The sequence below is a fragment of the Andrena cerasifolii genome, chromosome 8, assembly GCF_050908995.1.
Source record: "Andrena cerasifolii isolate SP2316 chromosome 8, iyAndCera1_principal, whole genome shotgun sequence".
Lineage (NCBI taxonomy): Eukaryota > Metazoa > Arthropoda > Insecta > Hymenoptera > Andrenidae > Andrena > Andrena cerasifolii.
The window spans coordinates 4,153,070-4,178,033 of NC_135125.1; the positions used below are offsets into that span (position 1 = coordinate 4,153,070).

Consider the following 24,964-nt stretch of genomic DNA (forward strand, 5'->3'; position numbering starts at 1 on the left):
GAAACCTACATTAGTTTCGTTAGATTAACTAATTACAGAGATACAGTGCCTGCATTATTCTTCTTGGTATATTTCTAAGTATCGCCTGGAGGGAAAATTAAACTGTATCTCCCAGCAGTAGAGTTTGTTTTAGTGCATTGGGGCTCACTATTGGACGCACATTCTTGTAAAATAAAATAAGTTCGTTAACCGTGCATTCCAGACGTTCTGTTTATATCGCGCCATCTACGTCACAATGTACGCAGGAAACTTGTATAATTATAACCTAACGAATCTCCTCGAATGCACCATACCACATCCGCACAGATGTCGATAAGGGTTAACGCGTTTAAGCCTGTTAAGTAGCATTCCGGCTGGACCAAAATCATATTTATTGTGACCGATTAATACGGTGACAAAATACGCCGAATCTCACGTACATTTAACTCGATGAACTGGAATTCGTATTTTACGAGGGGCACTTTTCGTTCAACCTAATTACAATATTTTCACGAGGCTTTAAAAGTGCACGTCGTATGTAACTGTAAGCGAATTTCATGTGGAACCATAACGCGGATCTGTGCCGCTTACTTTAGACCATACATGCCCACTCTTACGTAACGGAACTCTTGCGGATCGATCGCACTCGCAATACTCAATTTGGTAATAGTTTATATAGAAAAAAAAGTACCAATTCTAATGATCCGTTCGCCGATATTAGGATGCTTCTTGTGCGAGAGAAACGAACACGAAACTTGCGAAAAAATCGACTGGATATCGAAACCATTCAATTAGTTATCTGACCCCCGCCTCCATTTCCGTAGATAAAAGGAAACACGAGCCTTTCGCCGCGAGATAACGGATTATAAAAATAAAGCGGAGACTTTCGTTACGTGGCAATTACTGTACAGACTATTTTATTAGTTCTCTATTAATCACATGAAAGGATACATCGTGCTTATTCCATTTACGTCGAGTCGCTTGTCGATATTACAAATTACTGTGACCTCTGCAGTACAGCGCACAATACACCAGTTAGCTATTCATGCCTCGACGAATGGCAACGTACCGAGTCTTTTTGTTAAATCTATAAGAAAGTTGAGCTTCTTCGAACCCCTCCCATCGCGGAGCCGCCCCTGCTTATGAATACTATCTGGAACTCCTTAATACTACATAGAATCTCCGCCGAGCGTACAGTGTGCCCGACTTGAATCAACGCACGCATTTATGCTTCGAGCCATTGAGAATAGAAGAACAAGGGTTGTTTGTACAAAAATTGTTCAATTCGCAGGGAACAATGTAACGTCGGGTTTGAATTTCTCGTGGGAATATTAATTACAGAGATCCGCAAATTTCGATCCCACCTTCACGCTTAGGATGGAGCTACGTATTTCTATTACTCAAATTCCTTAGGGGTTCTTAAATAGCGGCGACAAATGTTCGGTATACCTAGTTACAATTTCTCACGCGTGATGTAGGAACACAACTGTACTTCCCTGCAACTCGTAGAAATTAATTGATCGAAAGGGCGCTTCATCGAGGGAACGAAGTTGACATTGAAATTCTGCCATGCAATAATCGCACGAGGCGTTCAAGCACGCTATTATATTTCCCCGTCCAAGTCAAGCAATTCTATTCCATCCTCAATGATTTGCGAGATAATCGAGCGCGAAGTACCAAAATTTATGGGAACATATTGTTGCCGAATAGAATAATATTATTTAACACATATCTTGAGATCATTGTCTCGGCACCATCCGTGCTTCGCAGAGTTCGATTTTGAATTTTGATTCAAACTGAAATATTTGATACAAATATATTAAGTAGTATTATTATAATATTAGCGTATTAAATTCTAAACAATCATGCTACGCATTTTAGAAGACGCCATGGACATTTTAACCGAGGTCCCGACTTCTCTTTATATCAAAATACAATACAATCTTTGTACTCTATTATCGCACGTGAACAAGTAGCTATGAACATCGAATGATAATTATCACTGGTCGAAGAGCCGACAGATGTGTAAACCCTAATAATACCAATAACACCTCGATCAGTATAGTACATTTCTTTCTCCGAAACCGCGTGTATGCTAAACGCACCGACGAAAAGCGTAGACGGGTTGGTTGGTAACGTTTTTTATTAAATATTTCATTACAGGAGGTTAAAATATTTATAATGCATTCAGATAACAGAATTTACAAATATATCTCAATATTTTCATATGTATATACATATATATATACACACACATACATACGTATATACGTACATATATATATGTATGTATATATACATATACATATATAGTGTATATACACATCACATATTTGTATGTAAATTTCTCTTCTTTCCTCTACCATACTGCGTCTCATACATACTTTGCGCGTCACACATACACACACACACACTCTCTCTCTTTCATTCGCACCGTTTTTTATGTACATGACATAGAGTGGCACGAACTCTCGTACAGATTTTTTTCGTTTTCGTATATTTTTTTTTTTTGGTTTTTTTTTGTCCTGTCACACTCTCCGTACCACGATGACACTATTCGTCGTCGCAACGAAAGACGTGATGATCCTCTCGCACGAGCGACCGTCTACAAAAAACCGAATTTCATTTCACGCAGAATGCATTCTAAAAATCTTTTTTTGTGTTTTCCATTTTCTATATCCTTACTTGGGAATAATCGTAGTCACACTCATACATTAGCCATGCTCGCGACACGCTCAACCCGCGCACTTGGTTTCACCTCCGACAGTGCCCCGTCTATAAACGATATACCCTCTATTTCCTTCCTGTTGCGTCCAAATGGCAGCTCGCCCCCGTTACGGTGTATCGCGTCCTGCGGTCCATGCTATCTTTTTTTTCTTTTTCTATTTTTCGCCCCCTTTTCTTCTTTTTTTTTTTTTATATATATCTTCCTCCTCCTCGCTCAAAGCACGTATTGTCTTCGTATGTCACGGTTGTCCGGGCAAGCCCCCTCCGAATTGACGGTCGCCTCGTGCAAAACGTTGTTTATCGCGAAGTCGGTTCTGCTCGCGAGACGCGGCGAATGTACATCGGTAATTGTAAGCGCTTTTAAGTCCCTACGCCAACGGTGCCTCGGTAAGTGGCTGCGGACGCATGTATATTTGCGTGCTCCTATTTGCACATCAGACGTCTGTATGTGTGTTTCGTTAGAGTTCCCTTCCCGCCGGTCTGCTACATTAACATTCTCTGTGCAATCCGAATCGCTGCCCAATTACACCCCTGTATGTCCACAAACGTTTGCAAAAAAAAACAAAGAAAGATACGCGCGGCGCTGGCCGTCTCTTACGTCGCCCTCGTTCTTTTCTCGCTTCCTAGAACCTCGCCGTGCAGCTCCCTCGGATATCGAGCTTACTCGTTAACAGTAGAGATGTAAAGTGTCGAGAAAGTCTTTTTAATGCGATCGTTAATTCAACATTGAATACATGCGGCGCGGAAAGAAGACGGAGCATTAATTGTTAAACGATAATCGAGTGCGTACACTTTTGAATACATTGTTGCTGTTCTAAAACAACGCGAACAATCGGTTCTGATCAAAGCGAGAAAAAAAAGACGCGGTGAAAGAGCAGTGGCTAGGCCTGCTAAGTGAAATTAGTAACGCAAACATTTATCTAGAACTAATAACTGAATCGTGAGATAGCAATTATGGAAACAACCATTCAAGTCATTTTTTTTTCTCTCTTTTGTTTTTATCCATCTTAATATTTTCCCGAAGAAGAACGCGAGTCTTTCTCGCGAGACGGTTCGATCTTTCCGGAAATTTTACATCCCCCTATGTCATTAATAATATATAATTTATCGTTACTATTATTCTTATAACTAAATATTAATATTATCGTTTCATTATAATTATTACTACTATCAATCTCTCACGTTCCTGTTCCTACGACCTCCGCTCATCAAGTGATATGGTTCTTTGACTTTTGATTCTTTTAAGTATAATACTGATTTGATCAAGAGCATTTGAACTTTTCTCTGAACTTGAACAACATAACGATTCGATTGCATCGAGCATAGACTCTCTTCTATCGCTTTTTTTTCTCTCTGCCGTTAGTTCCATTTCACTAGCTTAAATGCGTGTGGTATTCGCTAAACAAAGGAGTCTCAATTTTAACGGGCAGCACTCCTGCGATGCACTATAATAGCTAATGAACACTGCTCTCCGCTGATCCGCGACAGCGATTAAAGCATACGGTTGACGTTGAAATTTTCAAGAGAAATCTGGCGGTACGAAAAAATTTCGGGAAGTGCATCCTCCCCCCTCGCGAACTATCGGACAGTGTCGCGTGGACGTGTTAGACTCATGAAATGCAATAAACTGAATGTAATCGATACAATGAAAACGATAATCACTTAGTTGAATTCGTTACGATAGAATTTCTCGTTAAATAACAGTCATATAATGTAGCATTGTCATTAGGCATGACGTTATTGCTAAAGCGTTACTTCGCGACTCTTATTTTATATACAATTGCTAATCAGCAACGAAAGTACAGAACTTCCTTATTGCTGCTTACAACATTAATACTATACGTTCACTTGAAAAAGCGCACGCTGGTGTTCCGCTAGGAAATATTGCTTAATAGTTAAGACAAAAAATATCGCCTTCATCTTATTGCCAATGACACTACAGCGAATCCATGCTCCTTAGCTTTCAATGCCAACAGTTAGTAAACAGCAATAAAGTGGCGCGTTCTAATATAATTACTATTGCTTTCGATAACACCAGCTATCCGTGACTACAATGTCAATGTATCGCTTGGTCAACAATGATCGGTTACTACTTCGCAAGCCGGGGTACAGTTCTTTCGAATTACTCGCAGAATCGTTTGGAGTTACGTCAACGAAGGACCGATTAATATTCTCATTAATTTTGTCAAACAAACTTATCTGCGAACGAAGAATATCACGGTAGAATTTGCCCCGTGTATTTCTGAGTCCAGAATAAAGGCTCGGTCGGAATGCTCGGAATTTTGGTTCGTTCGATACATGCCGTAAGGTCAGACTCCTTTGTTTTGTAGTTGAAGCGCATACGAATTCACAAAACCTTTGCGTTATTATTTTGCTCCGGCGAAGCCGTACATCTAAATTTGCGACGCGATATAAACGAGGCTTTTTTTATCAACTCCACTTAGGCGCACCTTGCCGCTTTGCTATGGACACTAGTTCGAAGACAGAGTGCTCGCGAATACCAAAAATTTACTCCTATTATAAAGTTGAAAAGGTGTTCTTGTTTACAGGTTCAATATAAATTTCACGAACTTCTCATCGGTCACAGCCACTTCGAAACTTTTCTCAGGTAGTTTTCAAAAATTATTATTCGCTAATGGTAACGGCAAGATAAATGTTAACCATTGGCTCCTTCTCTTCTTTTTTTTTTTTTAGTAGACCGGTAAAAAGACACTGAGTATTTAGAGAAAAATGCCACTTTCGCTAAATATCACCTAGCCACTGAACCATGTCCCAGTAATTACATTATTGAATTCCTTAGAAGAAATTGACAAAAGTTTGACTAACGTGTAGCAAGAATAACATTTTGGATTGCAATAATTTGAAACTGATCTACGAAATTTCTCGTCAAATTTTCAATCTCTACATGATTTGGTTGAGAAATAATTAAATTTTGGCTCTCTTTGGCGTTTAGAGAATTAAACGCCGTTGAGAAGACATCCGTTACGCTATAAAAAGTAATACACCAAAAAAATAATATCACGACACTGAGTCAACGTTGTAAGTGTAATAAAATTAGTAAATCAAATCCGCGTATAATTAGAGGCCCGCGGACTTTTAGCTTCCAAGTGCTGCCGAAAGCAAAACTTTCATTCCAACGAGAGACTGGCTCCAACGGATTAATCTAAAAATTTGCTGTGGCAACTGACTAGCTGCCAAATGATTTGTTGCCGGCCAAAAGAAATACCTGAGAAACACGTTTATACCCAGAAACAATTAAAAGGAAGTTCTTAAATGCATACGTATTCAAAGTCATACATATTCACTCTCGTCCGTCTCTATAGCTTTTCATCCCTTACTGTTAGATATCTAAGATCTACTTTTCACATAGATCAGGTTTATAGTATGAGAGCCTTACGATTAAAAAGTACGAATCACTTTAAGTATGGGAGCTAGCCGAGGATCTGCCAAATTATACGCTCTAATAGAGTTACATTAACACTCGTCAATGATGGATTTTAATCGAAGACTGGTTTAAATGCAGTAGCAACTTGTTGACAAGGCGAGTACAACGTAGATGCCACTCCACTCACACCTACGCGTTTACATGTTATCAAGTCATTACTCTTTCCCTTCTCTTTTATTTCCATTATCCACTAAGAAGATTCTAAACGCATGTAACGCATTGCTTACATTTAAAAAAGATGGGCGATCAATAAAAGTCGTATAAAATTGCTTAAGTTGCACGTGATTGCATGACTATTTGTATAAATAGGATGAGAATCATTGTTACCTAGCTAACTATCCATAAGTTAATAAATGAGTGGCGTATAGTTGTAGTTTTATACACACAGGAGCGCAACGGCAGCTAGATGATCGAACACTTATGGTTTGTTGTTCTCTCATTCTTTCCTTCTTCCTCCCTTTCTTACTCTCTCTCTCTCCCTCTCACTCTCGCTCTCTCTCTCTCATGTGCATTCACACCTCATTCCTCTTCACATCGGTTTCTACTTATTTCGTTCTCACCATTCGTTTTTGCACTCGTTCAAACATTGCGCGCGTAAGAATTGAGAAAATATATATACATAAAAACGTCGGGGCGCAGTAGCGATAATAGAAGTAATAGTAATAGTTTAATAGTAATAGTAGTAATAGTGGTAGTAGACATACTAGTAGAAGTAAAAGTATCAATGATAAATATAGTCAAACATGGTAGTTTTACCTAATCAGAGCACAATGCGTTGTTTTGTTTTTCTTTGCATTTCGTTTATGGCTAGTTACTAGAGACATAGGGAGAAACAGGGTCGGGGTAAGTAGCCCATAGGTATCATTGGAAAGACGCGAGTCAATACCTAACAGAAACCTTTCAAAATGTATTCTAAAAACTTAGATAAGAACATTGCATTCTGCGTTATACTTCTTTTCGTCCCCCCCCCCCCCCACCCGCACTTTGTACACGACGCTACATTTCTTTACAATTATAGTTAAGAATAATTACTATCATAAATAAGAACTTGTAAAAAGTATACCTGGTACCGTGAATCGCGAAACGTCCTCTGTTAAAATATCGTCGTGCTGAATATAAGGGATGTCTACAAAAATCACCGAAAACTTGCACAAGGAGCGATAGCAGTCATCTTTTGAACGGTCCTTAGGTTGTATTGCTGTGGCGGGGTCGTGATGATAATGGCAATGGGAATGATAATGACAACGATGGTAACAGTAGTTATGGTAGTGATGATAGCGGTAAATTGCTCGGCTGTCCGTGGCAGGGGATCACTTGTCAGAACTTGGACACTCTCCAGGTTGTTTCATTATGCTGTAGTCTAGGCGGTACTGAGCTGAAATTAAATGTGTGCCTTATAGTTTACGAAAAGGAAAGGCAGCGATACTTAAGAATTTAATAGAAGTAGTTTGTGTATCGAATGTTTTAAGGATATTTGTTTATATTGTTCATTAAATAGAAGTAGTTTGTGTTTTCATATATTTTTTAGCGTAAACGGCAAACGCTCAAAGATATATGAAAACACAAACTACTTCTAAAAAATGGACAATATAAACAAATATCCTTAAAACATTCGATTTGGTAATTTAATGTATTATTTTTTCGATAATACTTGTCAAGCAATATAATTACTTCCAAAAGATTCACTACAAAAATACAAAGTGATTCTAAACATTGTGCCATAAATTTAAGATGTCATCAAGAATGATAAAAAAGCATCTGTTCTTAGTAACATTTTTTTTTATATAAAGGAAAGATGTTTAAGTACAGCCGAGATAGAGCGATGAACTAAACACAACAATTCTTCCTCGCGTAAGTTAGAGTATAATTCTAAACACATTTTCGTGAATATTTGCGTTGTTAATTTACAGTTTTCGATGTTTGTTAATCAATCATTTTTACGTTACTCGTAAAAACGCACAGTAAAAATATCGACTTTTATCTACAAAATAGCGTTCGAAATGTCGGATTTCATCCATTCACTTCAGAATTATGATTATTTGAAATCAACAATTGCCAATATGGTGCCCGATCCTCTTTATCTGCATTTTCCTACCTATAAAATTGCCCCCTACTTAGTTGTCGTTACAACCATAAATTTAGCCATTTCCTACCACCCCCATCTTTTTTATTTATCACGATATCTTTACGGAACTTTTACAAATGGATTGTTAGCAGTTTCCTGATCAAAATGAGACGAAACATGACTTTATTCGGACCATTTTCAGTCACATTTATGATAATGCGGATTTTATTGATTTAATCACTTCGCAAAGAAATGTAACTGGAAATTGTCCACATAATGTAGTGTTTGGCTCATTTTCATCAGAAAAATCACACCAATCCATTGGGAAAAGTTTCGCAAAGATATCGTGATTAATGAAAATAAATCATGTTGCATTAGTTACTTGACACGCTGACGGATCGCTTGTTAAGTGATTCTTGAAATTGACGGAGATATCGATCGTGCGATTTTTGAAGCATAGACCTCGCGCAGATTTGGAGCACTACTGTGTTAGGTTTCTGTGCGGTCGCCGATAGTATGCTACTGTGATTCCCTTTCTTTCTTGAATTTAATTTCACGATTTTTACAGCTTTATATAAGAAGGGCATATACCCGCAAGCAGTAAATGCGCAAGGGATTGTCTATCGCTAGGTGCTCAGAAATCTAATCTTTAAAAGCCTGTAATTGTCTGATACAATATCGTACGGTATAATATTCTATGACATCCTATCTTTATGAAACAGAGTTCTAAGATGCTACATGTACAGGGTGTTTCGTATCCTGTGGCACGAGTGCAAGCTGTGGTGATTCTACATGAATAAGTACATCAAAAATATAGAATACAATTTTGTTACAACTCAAAATTGATTCTCAATTTCAACCGGGTACGCGAGCACCGAATTACAGTTTAGTACTACTGGCCACAGTTAAGGTAGGCTCTCACTACGCCTCGCCCCGCCTCGGTGCAACTTCTTTTCACACTCACATCTAGGCTCGCGTCACCTCGGTTTTCCTGAAGTTATCTGAGCTTGCCTCGGTTCATGTGTTTGGTCAGTTGCTCAGAGAACCTCTCCCTGTGTGGTGGCATTGCACCAACTCGCGCTACGCCTAGCCTATCTTCCTCAAAATATTCCCGAGGAACTATCCGCGGCTCGGAGTCGCACCGAGGCGAGGCGAGGCGAGGCGTGATGAGAGCCTGCTTTTAGATAGCGAGAACTCTCAATAAGGGAGAAGCGTGCCTCTCTGGCATCCAAAACTGTACTTCGGTGCACGCATACTCGAAAAGGAAGTGAGTTATGAAAAAACTTTATTCTGTATTTTTTACTTTTTTTTTCCATGTAGAATCGCTACTTTCCCACTTATACCACAGAGTAGGAACACCCTGTATAAGGGAGCATTTAAAAAATTCCAGAAAAATACTTTCTATCAAATACATCGCGTACGTCAATTTTATTTAACCCTTAACTGACGGGGTAGACAATTTGTAAGGTGGGGTCTGGCGTACCCCAATTCTTACTTCTATTTACACAGTGAAATTTTAACGTTTCCTTCGGAACAAAGCATTCAAGTATTTTCAATAATGCTATTAATATAAGTGTTACGAACGAAATCTTAATTGTGAAGAATATAAAACCATCAGCAGTTCTGTATCCTCGCGTAAAAAAGCATCGAAATAAACGAACATCTCAAGCATCACAATGGAGTCTGCCAAACCCCACCTCGCCAGTTAAGGGTTAATATGAGGTTAGATATAAAAGAAAGGGTTACAGTGAGCCACTGCAAATGGAGAAAATGAAAAATTACCTTTTTTGGTAAGGTCCTCCATAGTTTGATCTTTACAATCGACTGGGAGGTGACTACTACTGCCACAGTTATAACACGAGATTTTCGTTGGTGGGACGGCAGCTGGTGCGTATGTAACAACCGGAGTAGGTGGCATGTATGGTGCTTGTACGGGTGTTGCGGCAGCGTTCGGCGGCGGCGGGGGTGTTCCCCCAGAAGATGGATGGCCAGGATACTGGTACATCATTTCACCGTTCGGTTGGTACGTGGTCGGATAAGCAGGCCTTGCATACGGTCCATGGGAGAAGTTAGAATAAATACCACTGCTCGGTCTCAATGCCGAGAAATGACCATGCGGCAGATACGTGACCTGCGAATGCGATGGTGGCGCCGGAAAAGAAACGCACTGTGAGAGATTCGGTGGTCCACCGCCATTCACCATTTGATTCTTATGGCGCATTAGGTGCGCCTGATTTCTCCTAGTACGTTGCCTCTCCGGGCCTGATTGTATAGGCTGCGGAGGTGGTGGATGTGACACTGCACTCGTAGAATGTACCGGTACAGAGCTAAGGTGATCGGTAACTGGTGGTGGATTAATGTCGCTCCCGCTCACCCACGGTGCTGCTGGAGGTGTTTCTGGCGGAGATCTACTACCAGTACTGTCGGAACTACTACTCTGCGAACAGTGCCTACTGCTCTCAGGATCTAACCTCAAGGCTTGTAATTGCGTCAAACAATATACATGTTGAGCATTGCACCTGAGATATTTGAAAATTATATCAAGTTCCATTCATTTCGATGCGTAATTATTAAGTGCTTATTTCTTCGTCTTACCTCGAATATCGGTTCTGTACCCCACCAACAGGTAACGTAAGACAGGCATAGCACGGGGCATTCTGTGCAGCATACATAGGCGGCGGTGCAGGATACATTTGTATTTGCGGAGGATCTAATGGTGGCATAGTAGGATATCGCCGTAAATTAGGAGTAGCTGCATGATTATGATGATGATGCATCGCTGGATGCTGTTCCTGTAACGGCATTGACTTACTGCTTTGATTCCCATTATCATTTAACATCTCCATTCCCGACATAGCCTGCGCAGAAGTTTGTTATTTACTTTAACATATGATTCGTACCTGTATACCGGTTAAACGGGGGTAAAATACACTCGGTCATTACCTCGTTTTCCATTGGATCTACAACTGAATGAGCTGTACTAGTAGTATTGTCCAATTTTTTGTCATTGGTAATTTGATTTAAGCCATTAGTTGTTTGACTTTTAACTATATTTCGTAGTTGACCCACTGCGTTCGGTGTCAGTCCTATTTCCCTCAAATCTTCATCGCTCATCCTCCGAATCTGTTTTCAGTGTGTGGCAGATAATGCAAAAATTTTAATCGTCTAACATATAACATTACATTCTACAATTTAAATACAAATATATTCTATTAGACGGCATGCTCGTGCATTGTATAAACTAAATCTATAAGTTGAATTAATTACACAGTAATTTCGGAGGATTTTCAGTTATTTCAGAAATCTACTATCTTACCTCGTCGAGAGAGAAATTCTGCAAATTGCCTTTGAAATTTGGCATTTCTTTTCCCAGCGTTTCTCGCAAAGAGTCGCCAGAAGTTGAAGATCGCAGTCGCGGCGGCGGCGGCGGTTGTTTAGATTGCGGTGCTGCCGGAATTAAGGTAGAAGGAGTATTCTCTATGCTATTATGCCGTGAGAAAGTGGCAGAACTGCTAATAGGCAAAGGAACAGAGCGTGATGGAAGCAATGGAGATTGACTAGGATGACTTCTGTTCGTACCAAGTACTGGAAGCGGGGGAAGGGAATTGGCATTTGCACTAGAGATGCTCGTCTGACTGTTAGAGGCACTCGTTGACGTTGTTAAGGTGTTCGAAGTAGACTGAGTTACTTGTGAAGAGGTTCGTGGCATTGTATTGTTTCTGCGACCCATTGGGGAATTGCTGCGACTAGGAGATCGAGACTGGGATGGCGACGATTGACGGCTGACTAAGGGGGAAGGTGGATAAGCCAACATGTCGCCAGTATGATACATCAGTTGATTCCCCATCATAACCTGACCTGCCCATGGTGCCATATGATTTACTGATGGAAAACCAAGATGAAGATATTGCGCCCCACCACCCGATCCTATCGGCATTTGCTCTGGTGTTGATAGACATAACCCAGGCGGAGGCATAGGAAGACCAGGGGGAACTCCAGTTACCATGTTATTCCTCATTGCCATATCTCCTGCAAATAATACGAAGAAAGTATATCAGCGGGTATTGATGAAATATAACGTGCAAGCAGATACAACTGCTGGTAATTTCTTACAAGGGAAGATCCCGAACCCGGAAATTCAAAAAATTCTGAAACTCTGAGAATATGTTGGGAACTTCCTCCTGATTACAACCCAATTTTTGTTTGCTGTCCAAATTCGCTCTAAGGGGGTATATTTGACCCCCGAAAATCCAGATATTTTCCGATTTTGTGTTATAACGCGTGAACTGCAAAATAATTTGTTTACCAAATGGTAGATCTAATAAAAAGAAGTAACTTTTGTCTTGAAACTTGTTTCCTATCTCTTACAGTTTGGGAGTTATAACACAAAATCGGAAAATAACCGAATTTTCCGGGGTTAATTTTACCCCCTTCGAGTAAATTTGGGCAGCAAACAAAAATTGCGTTGTAATCAGAAGGACATCCTCTATATATTCACAAAGTTTCAGAATTTTCTGAACTTTCGGGTTCGGGATCATCCCTTGGTAGACGTTATACACATTGCACATGTGTCAAACATATGATATAAATTACCATGGTAGGTTTGCATCGGAGGAGGTGCCATTAGACAATTACCCTGCATCTCAGGATCCATTAATCTTTCATTTGTATTCACACATGGTGTGCAACCCTATTATCACAGCAAATATATTCATGAAATAAATGGCAAATTAATTTATCATAAAGTGCATTCATTTACAGCGATTATTGTTTAGAAATTCATTGAATCGGTAACGCGACTTTAGAATTGAAATTCGCAACAGCAACGGTATTAAAACTAAAAGAAATTATAAAGTCTATCATTCATGCTGTACAGATATATTTAACAGAAGAATTTGTATATACTTGTGCCTGTTTGTAGGACGAATTTGACTTTGAAATATTCAAACGAGCTTCCTCCTCTTGAAGCTTTATATAAATGTTACCGAAGACACTCTTCTGCTCGTACGTAAACGCTGGGTGATTTAAAGCCATCGTGTACAGTAAGAGCAGCTCTTCCAGAGGTTGGTCATCCGGTGTAAAGGTGGTCCCATTCAATAGGTTCGAGATCTCTTGATAGTCGAAGTTTGACAAGTTCTTGTACAAGATTACCGCGCATGCATAATTACAAGAATGTAACAGCGCCATGTAGAGAGCAAGTTTCCTTCGTGTGCGCTTATCCGCCACACCTAAGGTCGTCAGCTCGGCAAGATCGGAGGCACTGTTCGCGTGATGTTCTGTGTCGCGGAGGTCATTGTAATCCCTCTTACCAATATCCTCGACACAAGTGCCAAGGTATCGTACTTCAAATGGCAGGCACATGTTTAATAACGTGCACATGACATCGATACGTTTATAACTGCACACACAATAAAAATTTGTATTATAAATATATGGAATACTTTTAACGAGATCGAAATTTTCCATAAAGGAATCGCAAAACTAATACTCAGGCCACACCAGTGTTCGAATAAGACAATAGCTTTTAGCACAAATAAATGAAGTAGCGCTATATTCTTAAAAGAATCAATAAAACTTACAATAAGAATTGCTATTTGTCTAAACTGTACATGCGACATTATTCAAAAAGGAAAATAGTAACCAAATGGAGTTGCATTAGCATTAAAGTATAAAGTCCCTCTATACCGTCAAGGACCCAGTTCCTGATCAGAACCCAGTTCCTGATCAGTGAAGGAAAATAAACCAAATAATAAGCTTATTATGATACAAATTTATTCTAACAAATTACTAAATAATTACCAAGTATTTTGAAATTTATAGGAAAAATTTGATAGCTCATAGTTAAACGTGTGAAGGTGATCAGAAACTGCACCCTTTGCATTTTTCACTTTCAAAGTTAAATTATAAAATAATTCTTTATTTAATACCACATTAAAGGTAAAACATAGATTTACTGAAAAGACAAAAAATCTTTTAAATTTCTTCAAGTTTTTTAGTGGTTTTCCCTTTACACGTTTAAAAATCCGAGGTAGTTACTCTTAAGTGATCAGGAACTGGGTCCTTGACGGTAAGTATACCATGAAAGCTTGACAATCTAATATGTACAAAATTTGCAAGTGCACTGCTAACAATGCAATTATTTAAAACAGGGTTGACTAACTGGTGGCTCGCGAGCCACCAGGGGCACCTCCGCCTTGCTGCCACGCTGAACGGCCTCCCTCCGTACCGACCAAACTCTAACGATCGCAGTCGATTCCTCCTTCTTTCCTTCCCTTTTTGACTGTGATCGTCAAAGTCTGGGAGGTATGGAGAGGGCCATTCAGCGCAGCAGCAGGGCGGAGGTGCCCCCGGTGGCACGCGAGCCACCACTTAGTCAACCCTGATCTAAAACATTATAGAAAACTTCTATTATATAAAACATTCAATGAAATGTACATCTACTCCCTGTAATATTCGGACACCACAGTACTTTCAAGTTTACTGATCGATTTCTTTGCAAAAAAATTATTCATTCTATTGCTCTGTACACATAGATAATAGAAATATAAGCAATCGTTTGGTGATTGTCATATTTTAGTATACAACAAACTTTAAAGGAAACGATGCCTAATTTTCACGTTACAAAAATATTCGGAGAATTTTTAAAAATTTAATACTTCATATACATTTTCTTAAGTTAAAGGCGAGTTTGTTAGATAGTGATAGTTGAATTACATGTCTCAAACGCTTAGGCATATTTGAAATAATTTTTATTAAATGTTCCGAATTGATACTATTCCATTCTTCCTTTAATGAAATTTTGAATTCCGCTCTTCAGGGTATTGGAAGTTGCCACAGCCTTCGCTCTAACTCAGCCCACCAATTTTCAATTGGGTTTGAATTGTACAATAAATATTCTTGTACAATCCACAATTTGTACTTCGGATCATTATCCTGGTAGAACCTAAAACATTCTCGGATTCCCATTATTATTATTACTTTTTAACAGGGATTGAAACGGTTCTGAAAATAACTGTTTCAAACAGTTATGAAGAACCGATATTCTGAATAACTGTTATAAGGAACCGAAATTTCTGACTATATCGATTTCGGTTACTGTTCTACAGAACCGATATTATATCAGTTATAACGGTTCCAGAACCGTTTTTTTTTTCGGTTCTGGAATTGATTCTCGCATCGATTTTACAGGAATTGAAGTAAGTAGATATTACGCTTACAGATTACAGTATATTATGAATTTGTTTTGAAGAAGTATTTCTAAGAAATTCAATAATCTACAATTTAATCAGAAATTATGGTTCCATTTTATCGCACTGTTTCAACTCTCGGATGGCCGTGCATGGGTTTCTTTTCTCCAAGAGCTTCTCCAAACATCTCAACTTGCGATGATTGGCTTAAGCGCTTAAGCTAAAAATTCTTTACGTTAGGCACGTTTCAGAGTTCAGCGGAGCGTCCGCGCTACGGGTGCGGAGCAAATTACCTATACATTGTATAGGAGCATTCGCCCGCAATGATTACTGTGAAACAAGCACAAGCTTTCACACTTTCACATAGCGAATTCGGTATCTCGCAACTCTGTGCTGGTACCAGAAAATGAGTTGGATTAGTTGTTTCTGATAGAGACGAAGATAGGTCTATAAGAATCAACCAATCCAAGTCATTTTCTGGTACCAGTCAGTGCGAGATACCGAATTCGCTAACAGTCTAGCGGATTCCGCCACGGAGTAATAAACAGCTACACATCAAAACATTGACGTAGATACGCTACTGAGATGATGGTTAAAGCAAGAACAGACGTCTGCGTTCAAATTGCGTTGACAAAATAAATCCATGCACAGCCATCGGAGAGTTAAAACATAACAATTTCGTAGGAACAATATAAGAATCAATTTACAAACTTAAATAAACCAACTCCAGAACCGTTTTAGAACCGATATAGAACCGACAGTGGCGGATTTAAGAAAAAAGGCCCAGGTGGCAAACGTTCTGAGGGGCCCATTTTTCGGGAGAATGAAGAGGTAGTTTACTTGAATAAAAAATGTAGTGTTTGGATACCTATACCTAATCATAATATTTTTTTTGGAGATAGGGCCCTGGGGGGCCTTCTGGGCATGGGCCCAGGCGGCAACTTCTCATCAGCCACCCTGTTAAATCCGCCACTGAGAACCGATATAGAATCGAAAAAATAACGGTTCTAGAACTGTTATAACCGATATAATATCGGTTCTAGAACCGTAATCGAAATCGATATAGTCAGAAATTTCGGTTCCTTATAACAGTTATCCAAAATATCGGTTCTTCATAACAGTTTCAAGAACCAAACCCGATATAACTGTTTTAAACCCCTGGTATTGGAAGTTACCACAGCCTTCGCTCTAACTCAACCCACAAATTTTCAATTGGGTTCGAAATATACAATAAATATTCTTGTACAATCCACAATTTGTATTTCAGATCATTATCCTGGTAGAACCTAAAACATTCTCGGATTCCCACTATTATTATTCCCTATTAACAAATGACTTTTTCAAATCTCAAAATATTTAGTTTTGTCTAAAATTTATTTCGCAAACACTAATTATGCAGCCCCACACCTTTCTGTATTTTATGGCTTTAATACTTCATCGATTCTCCTCCAGACTGTACCTCTTCCACCCAAGCCAGAAAAAGTATATTTACTCTCATTGGCAAGGATCATACCCCTCACTCCTCTGCTTTTGTAATATATCGTCTCGCAAAGATTAATTCCTTTTTTCCTCTGAACAGTTCATGGATTTACTTTTTTACCAGATTCCTGATACGTGGTCTCTCGATCGGGCCAAAGATGGAAAGCACGAGTGAGACTCGTGGTCTCTCGATCGGGCCAAAGATGGAAAGCACGAGTGAGCCTCGTGGTCTCTTGATTGGGCCAAAGATGAAAAGCACCAGTGAGACTCATGGTACCCCAACCGTGCGAAACGTAGACAACAAAGGTCAAGGGCACGCCTCGCGAGCAATCCTCGATGACGACTGAACGTTTTGCTGACGTCTTTTCATCTCAGTTATTGCTGGCCGCATACACATTTCTTTACACATCATAAGCCCCGTTAGCCAAGTTCCCGGCACCTTCGTTGCAACTGCGTAACGGGGCTAAGACGTGTGCGACTGACAACTTCGGACGCTGAGCCAAACCGTGAAATGGCTCGACGCGTGGCTCACTGCTGGCGCTGATTTCCTATAATTTTCCTTTTCTGCTCGTGTCTGGAATCAGCGATTCGTGAGCGTCCTTTCTGCAGCACAGACTCGACGCGATCCTCTTCTTCGAATCTGCTAAGAACGTCTGCTGCAGTACTTTCTTCAGATTTAATAACTGCAATTTCACTGGAGGTTTTCTTCTTTATAATTGTAAATTAGAAACTGGCATTTGTCGAAGCTCGTACTGCTCCCTTTCCGTGGCATTTTGCAATGTTGACGTTTATTGCTGAATTTCTTGTATCGACATGACATAGAATCGTGACGTTACTAGTATGTTTATCTTTCAAATGTAAACATTGGATTAAGACTAGGAGATTCCTTGGAATTCGTTAAGCGAGGAATATATTGTGTGTCTGAAATATTTTTGTCACGTGCAAACCAGGCATCGTTTTGTGAAAAATTGTTGCGGAATAAAATATTACAATTGCGAAACAATGGCTTAAAATTCTATTGTTGGTAATAAATAATTTAACATAATAAAGATCGATAGAAGTAATATTTTAATAATTTGCGAATATATAAATCAATAAACTTGAAAGTACTGTGGTGTCTGAATGTTAAAGTGAGTAACTGTATGCGGTTCTCATTAAAACTCGTGAATATTAATTTTATAAATTTTCTACAGTATACCTTTTAAAGTTTCAGTAAAATGCATTTGTAATGAGAACTGTAAACGATATTATGATATTTTTATAAATGACAATATTTATTTATATATCATTTCACTATCTCGAAAACAGCACGTATTAATAACATTTTTTAACAATTCGTCGTTATATTCGAAATAAATAGGAAGTTACGAAGTAACATAGTGCTACCACACATGGTACTTTTGCGAAAGGAACGAAGAAAAGAGTGACGAATTAGCAATAAACCAAAGCATATATCGACGAGAATGGGCATCTATGTAATATCTGTACGAATTAGCAATGTACTCGCGATAGTTTCTGACACAAAGAGTTAAAATAAGATCGGGGCGGAATGTTCTTTTTGGTTAGCTCGAAATTTGGTGTAAAGATGAGGAGGTCACGGTGAAAAACGTAAAAGCAAGTCGGGACCAAGGGAATCGGAGAGTATTTATTATGGGGAAAGGTAAATATGGTACCAGCCACGAAAGAGGCTGACGGTATTTCCTTTACCTGGACAGATTCCCAAACCATGATACCACGTTCTCCTTACACACCATTGCCAGACAACATTGATACCACTTGGGCTGAAGAAAGCGCCGATGCGGACAGCTTTGGCGCCTCGGGTGTTGATATCAAGTGACAATCACGGTGGAGCCTGGCACAATAACGAACCAGTTCTAAACCGTTCGCGAATGTGCAAGTTTCGTCAGAATCGGAGAGCGATCAGTCGTAGCGGGCACATCAAACGCACAGCGGCGGCGGCAGCAGCAGCAACAGCAGTAGCACAGCACACCGTGAAGTATCCACATTCGCGGCAGCAGGCAGAGGCAGGCGCGACCGAACGATCGGTGAAAACGACGGACGTTGACGAACGAACCACGCGTTCATGAAAAATCTTGCATAAACAAGCACACGATCGTCCCTCCCGTTGAAAATAAAATTCCACCTCCACAATTATTCCTGCTGCATGTATTTAATTCTCACTAGATGTTCCGAGTCGAAAAATCGAGTCTCGAGATCCGTTCACATGCTCGCGTTAAAAAAGGCATCGAGTACATACTCGCTACTCCAATCTACAATAAGGTAACGATCGCATGTAAGCTACAATCGCACGTGACAGCTACCGTATTGGCTGCCATTTATCGCCAATTAGAAATGCGGTTTAACCTCGACCTAAAGGTACGTTTTCACGCGACAGCAAAAGTCAATGACATGGCTTAAGGTGTGTTCCACTTACACCCAAATCGCCCGCAAGGCCCGTGATTCCATTACACGGGGTATAAATGTAAAGGTGAAAGCAAACATAACTTTAAGTTTATAAGTTAGATCTGAAAAGACAAGAATCTAAGACACTAATCATAAGGTAACTGTGATACCATGTAACCGTACTTGACGTGTAATATAAGACGAGGAAATAGTGAACACGAAGCGTAAGAACGTTATAGAAGAAAAAGGCCGTGCGGAGTAATATAAGGATGGATGGTAGGATATAAGATCGAGTATGAGGGAAGGAGAGAGGAGTGGGAAATGAATAAGTATGAAGAATGAATGGAAGGAGAGAGAATAACTAGTGGAGAGAGGGAGAGAATAGAAGGACTGACTTAAAGTTCGTTGGGTAATGTAGGACTGGGTCCTGAAACGCCATCTTTTGTAGAAACTGTACAAGAGAGAATAAAAAACCTAACCTAATCCATTACACGGATAAAGGTCTGCATGGGGCTCGAAAAGTGGGTATTGTCGTCGACGGTGCCAGCACCGTAAATATCAGTGCTGGGCCCATTTACAACGCTGTCTAGCACCGTCGATTTCTTTATCTCCGACTAAAGCCCTGATTAGTCAGTAGCCAGTTACATGCTAGGGGAGATGTCCCGATTACCGTGCCCCGTCCCTATTACCGTGCCTTCATATTTAGAGTAGCCGTACTGAAAAACTCGCATAAATAAATAAGGAAAGAAAATTTTTAATTAAGTTAAACTATTAATGTATGTGTTACAAACGAGAAGGTTGTATTTTTAAAGAATTAAAGCATAGTGAAAATTTCTTCAAAAATGCATATGAAGATTCCGATGGATTTATTTAAATCCTTACTGGAAACGGTTAAAATGGCTTCCCTTCGGAAATTTGGCAACGTTGCATGTCACTAGGCCTAACTCAGCGGTTCTAGTGATATGCAACGTTGCCAAATTTCCTAAGGGAAGCCGATTCTGGCGCCTAGTGTACTAGTGATGTATTAGAAGTGATTAAATTGATAATTATCATGATTTGCACTTATGTAAACTGTTTATTATATCATAAAAGGTTCAAATTTAATGAAAATAGCAAAATGAGCACTTTTGAAACGTGTTCGTATTTTTAAAGTGAATTCGGTAATAGGGACAGGAATTTAACGCTTGTCCGTATTACAGTGCACCTCGCTGCCCACTGGCTCCCTCTATAACTGCTAAACCTAACCTTACTTTCGTTTCTCAGAACGGGTGAACAGATATTTATATTTTCATATTTTGCTTTTGTAATGAAAAGGTCATATTAAAATTAGATAAAAACACCTCTCGTCGAGCAAAAAAATGTTTTATACAGTTCAAAGTTGAAAGCCATAATCTAACCGCGGGAACGCTATTCAAAAACGGGCACGGTAATTGGGGGCACAGGAATAGGGACAACCCACTTTTCAGGGCACGGGAATAGGGACAACCCATTTTTCAGGGCACGGTAATTGGGACAAAAACATGTATTTCTATTTCAATTTAAAAAAATATGAAAAATTAACATTTTCAACCCGAAAAATGCCTGAATAAAGAGAAAAGTTCAAAATACCAATATAAATTTTCACCAAGCAAAATTAAATTAAGAGAAGTCAGTAATTAATTCCTTCTCGAACAAGTCGGCGTCAAAGTACGTTAATTGGGACAGCTACCCCACGGTGTAATAGACAGGTGTGTCGACTCAACACTTTTATCGCAGCGATTTTGTGTGCCGATTTCTGTTTGGTTCCTCTGATCGTCGCGAGAGGCGTATAAGAAATCCATGTACGCATCCATTTATGTGATTGCAGTAGTAGAGCTTTTAGGGCGGTATTTTTAGTCGCTATTTATTCTTAAGCAAATGCTTAAGCATTCGGCCTTTACTAGCTACTAGGTTAGTAAAGGATGCCGCATGCTTAAGCATTTGCTTAAGAATAAGTAGCGACTGAGAATACCGCCCTTAGTAGTTATACGCAAAAAGTCAGCCTTTTCTGCTTGAGCGTCGATCTAGCAGTCGCTAGAAGAACTAGGACGAAAAAGTCACACATTCTGAAAAGGAGTCGGAACATCTGTCTATTACACCGTGATCTACCCTATTGACCGACAATTTTTTTCTGTTGATTCTTATTATTTTTGGAGTGATTCGCAGTGTAAAAGGAAATAATTAGAAGAATCGAGGCACCACGGATAATGCAGAAGCAGAAGTACTTTATTTACGAAAAATAATAGTCTATTCGATAACGATATTTAAAGGCATCGATACTTCTCCACCGATAACCGAGTAGTATCGATACGTCTATTCTAATCCAAGTAACGAGTACAAGTATCGATACAATGGTAGTATCGAAACAACCTTAATCGCAACCCTAGGTATCGATACTATAATTACTTGGTATCGAAACGAAAGTATCGAGTATATTCACTATAACTCGTCTTTACTTCTATCGATTCATCCCTAGTCGGTGTGGGTATTGAAAGGGTTATGTAAAAATGGTTGCATAGTGTTCTACAATATCTACAAGAGTCATAATACTTCAGATTGTAAATAAATAAAAGAATAAACAAATTTGTATACCCCTGTATGCTCTTGCAAGTATGCATGCTTAGGGCGGTATTCTCAGTCGCTACTTATTCTTAAGCAAATGCTTAAGCGTGCGGCATCCTCTACTAACCTAGTAGCTAGCAAAGGATGCCGAATGCTTAAGCATTTGCTTAAGAATAAGTAGCGACTGAGAATACCGCCCTTATAGCGAATTCGGTACACTGGTGCCAGAAAATGATTTGGATTGGTTGTTTCTGGTAGAAACTAAGAGAGCTCTATAAGAATCAACCAATCAAAGTCATTTTCTGGCACCAGTGCAGAGTCAGTGCGAGGTACCGAATTCGCTATTAGTGAATTTTATGTCATGGAGAATGAATGAATTATAGATTTTTTAGTCAGAATTTATGTGCTTTAAAGTTGGATTTCAAACTGTCAACATTTGAATATCTTTCTACACGATATTTAGGATTATTTCGCTTATAATTAACCAGTTATTAACAATTCCTGGATTTATTTGTGAGCTGATGAGAGCAGATATTCTTTAAACCTTTTCTGCCACAGAGAACTACTATTTATAACAAAGTATTATTATTATTCAACTAGCCTTATGATATTGTATTGGACCAAAAATGACAATGAGGTAAACAATAAAAATAGACCCTGAGCCTTAATGTGAATAAATAGTTGTTTTGTTACTCACCCACTTTCCAAGGCATTGCCCTGTATCACCTTTCTTAACGTTACATTCGCTTAATACAAATTTCAAATTAGGTTCCAAGACCGTTTTGCAAGATTTTTGCTACATTACTAGGAGAATATAATTGTTGAAAGCTTATTCTAAATTTCAGCTGTAAAGGTGCTGCCTTAAAGTAATGCTCCAACACTGCATTGTTGTCAGAATTCTGTACCTGTGCATAAAATAGTCCCTCCAGGGAGCTGTTTTGCAAAGACATTACATTGTGTCAACGCTTTTCATCATTACATGAGCCATTTAATGCAAAAGTGGTATAAATCAAACAAAGCTAGACTCAGGGCCGGCGTGACAATACATATGATACCGGGCGAAAACATTTTTTGGCGCCCTCTTCCTAATTTTTTAATAAAAAAAACCATCTGTTTTATTTTATATAGTTTTATTTAGTTTTATTATAATACATAATAAATATTCAGATGAAGATTAGTCGTCAGTATTTACATTTTTAGGTTGATTATCATCACGTTCTTCCTCTTCAAAAGTAATTGTATCGATTTCAAGATATTGTTCTCCTTTAGTATTTTTACGCTCTTGATTTTGCATATTTGGCTCACATTTCTTTTTAAAAAATGAACTCATCAGACTTGTAGACAATTCATTTACTTTTGATTGATTTAGTTTTCTCTTTCTATTCTGCGCTCCTGAGAGTTTTTTTTCAACATTCTATGGCTAAAAGAAGTCAAAAGATTTATATGTTTTACCCGAATTTCAATATTTTATGGGAATTTGCTGAGATAGTAAAAATTCACATGTAACTTTTATTAGAAAGTACTGCAAGTTATTAGAACTGACAATGGTCCTTTGATTTGAAACTTTTAATGTTACAAATCAAAACTTATAGTTAAATTGCAATAGACATTTATATTTAGAACTTAAAACTGCGAATACGTATAAATATATGAAAGGATATAATATTTCTCAGAGTCCACGAGTAACGTTGTATATTATACAAAAGCGTGTTTCTTAAAAAACAAAGGACAACGGAGGCGTCGTGGACTCTGAGAAATATTATGTACAACGAACTGAATCTGGTGATCTTAGAACGACAATTTACTGTAGCTAATATTCTTTCAAAAAACGACGTATAATATAAGCTGTCATGGTTGCTTTCGTAATTCATAGTTTTTTATTTGAATAATACCAGAAATACTAAAAAAATAAAACAGAAAAATAACTAAATTAAGCAACTATTTTTTTATTGAAGCGCCCTCGCGAATTGGCGCCCCGGGCGGTCGCCCGTACCTTCCGCCGGCGCTGGCTAGACTTGTACCACTTCTGCACAGAATGGAACGAAGGTTCGAGTGTTAGCTAGCGCTATGCGGTGTTAAAACAAATGGACAAAAAATTCACACACGCCACTTTTGCATTAAACGGCACACATTTTCATGGTAGTCAGGCTTAACTTCTAGCTATTGCAAATTCTTTTTATTTCACCTTCTTTATTAAGAATATACAAAGATTCAACTGTTTCACCACAAAATTTTCGAAGTGTAATAGATATTTTGCAAATGACAGGGTTGATATTTGGATAGGAATGCTTAAAAGGTGTTTCACAATTGTAATGTAATTTTTTTAAGTTTTTTCCACCTCTTACAATATGTTGGTGCTTGCGTTGTATTCCGTAATTATAATATTTCCATTTATTTTATATAATAATATATCAATACAATTTACGGAAACTTAGACGAAATACAGCTTAATAGATTTTAGAGCTAGACTATGATGTGAAGACTGTTCGGACTAAGAGTCTGTCGAAAGAGATATTGCGTGTCATAAATAGGTGGTTTCGGTAATTCAGAAAGTGGGGGTTGAAAGGAATCAGGCATAGAGATCAAGGTTCATGGATGAGTAATAAGGGACGCGGATGAAATCAGAGGAAAAGGAATTTAGGATATTTGCTATTGCTATCTGTAGAAGTAAACGAATAACTAAACTAGAGAAAAAGAAATTTGAGTGGCGTTGGTATACAACACTTGAAGTATGTTTGCAGTATAATACTGAATACAGGGGCGTATCTAGGGTGGGGCAAGTGGGGCTCGTGCCCTGGGCACCAATGGCGGGGAGGCGCAAAAAAAAACGAAAGAAATAGTGTTTCTTGAATAAATTTATTTGGATGGTTAATATTAGTAGTTTACGTTTGTTATTCGTGTGCTTCGCATGCCTCTTTAGAGAACCATCGCAAAAAACTGGCTGCACTTTTCGGCTTCATTTGCCTCGAACTTTCGGCTTTTCCGCCCTTCAGCTCCACTTTCTTTAAAAGGATTATCTAAATTCTATATAAAATATTTTGTGCGATGAACACTTTTAACGACGAAGTAGAACAGAAAAAAAGGAATTGGAATGATATG

General features: G+C 38.7%; 1 protein-coding gene across 2 annotated transcripts; it reads right to left on the reverse strand.

The window, feature by feature from the left end:
* Positions 1–4,882: 4,882 nt before the first annotated feature.
* On the reverse strand, positions 4,883–19,090 carry LOC143372212 (uncharacterized). 2 transcript variants are annotated; one of them, XM_076818231.1, is made up of 9 exons: positions 18,590–19,090; positions 13,122–13,614; positions 12,810–12,906; positions 12,075–12,245; positions 11,533–12,002; positions 11,160–11,339; positions 10,812–11,074; positions 9,999–10,735; positions 4,883–7,526 (listed from the first exon to the last, which is right to left on the reverse strand). In XM_076818231.1, the coding sequence occupies exons 1-9, from the start codon at positions 18,634–18,636 to the stop codon at positions 7,462–7,464; spliced, it is 2,523 nt and encodes an 840-aa protein (XP_076674346.1). In that variant the 5' UTR covers positions 18,637–19,090; the 3' UTR covers positions 4,883–7,461. The 2 variants fall into 2 exon arrangements, with proteins under 2 accessions (XP_076674346.1, XP_076674345.1); XM_076818230.1 differs by having other exon boundaries at positions 11,533–12,245; positions 18,590–19,089.
* Between the last annotated feature and the right edge of the window lie 5,874 nt (positions 19,091–24,964).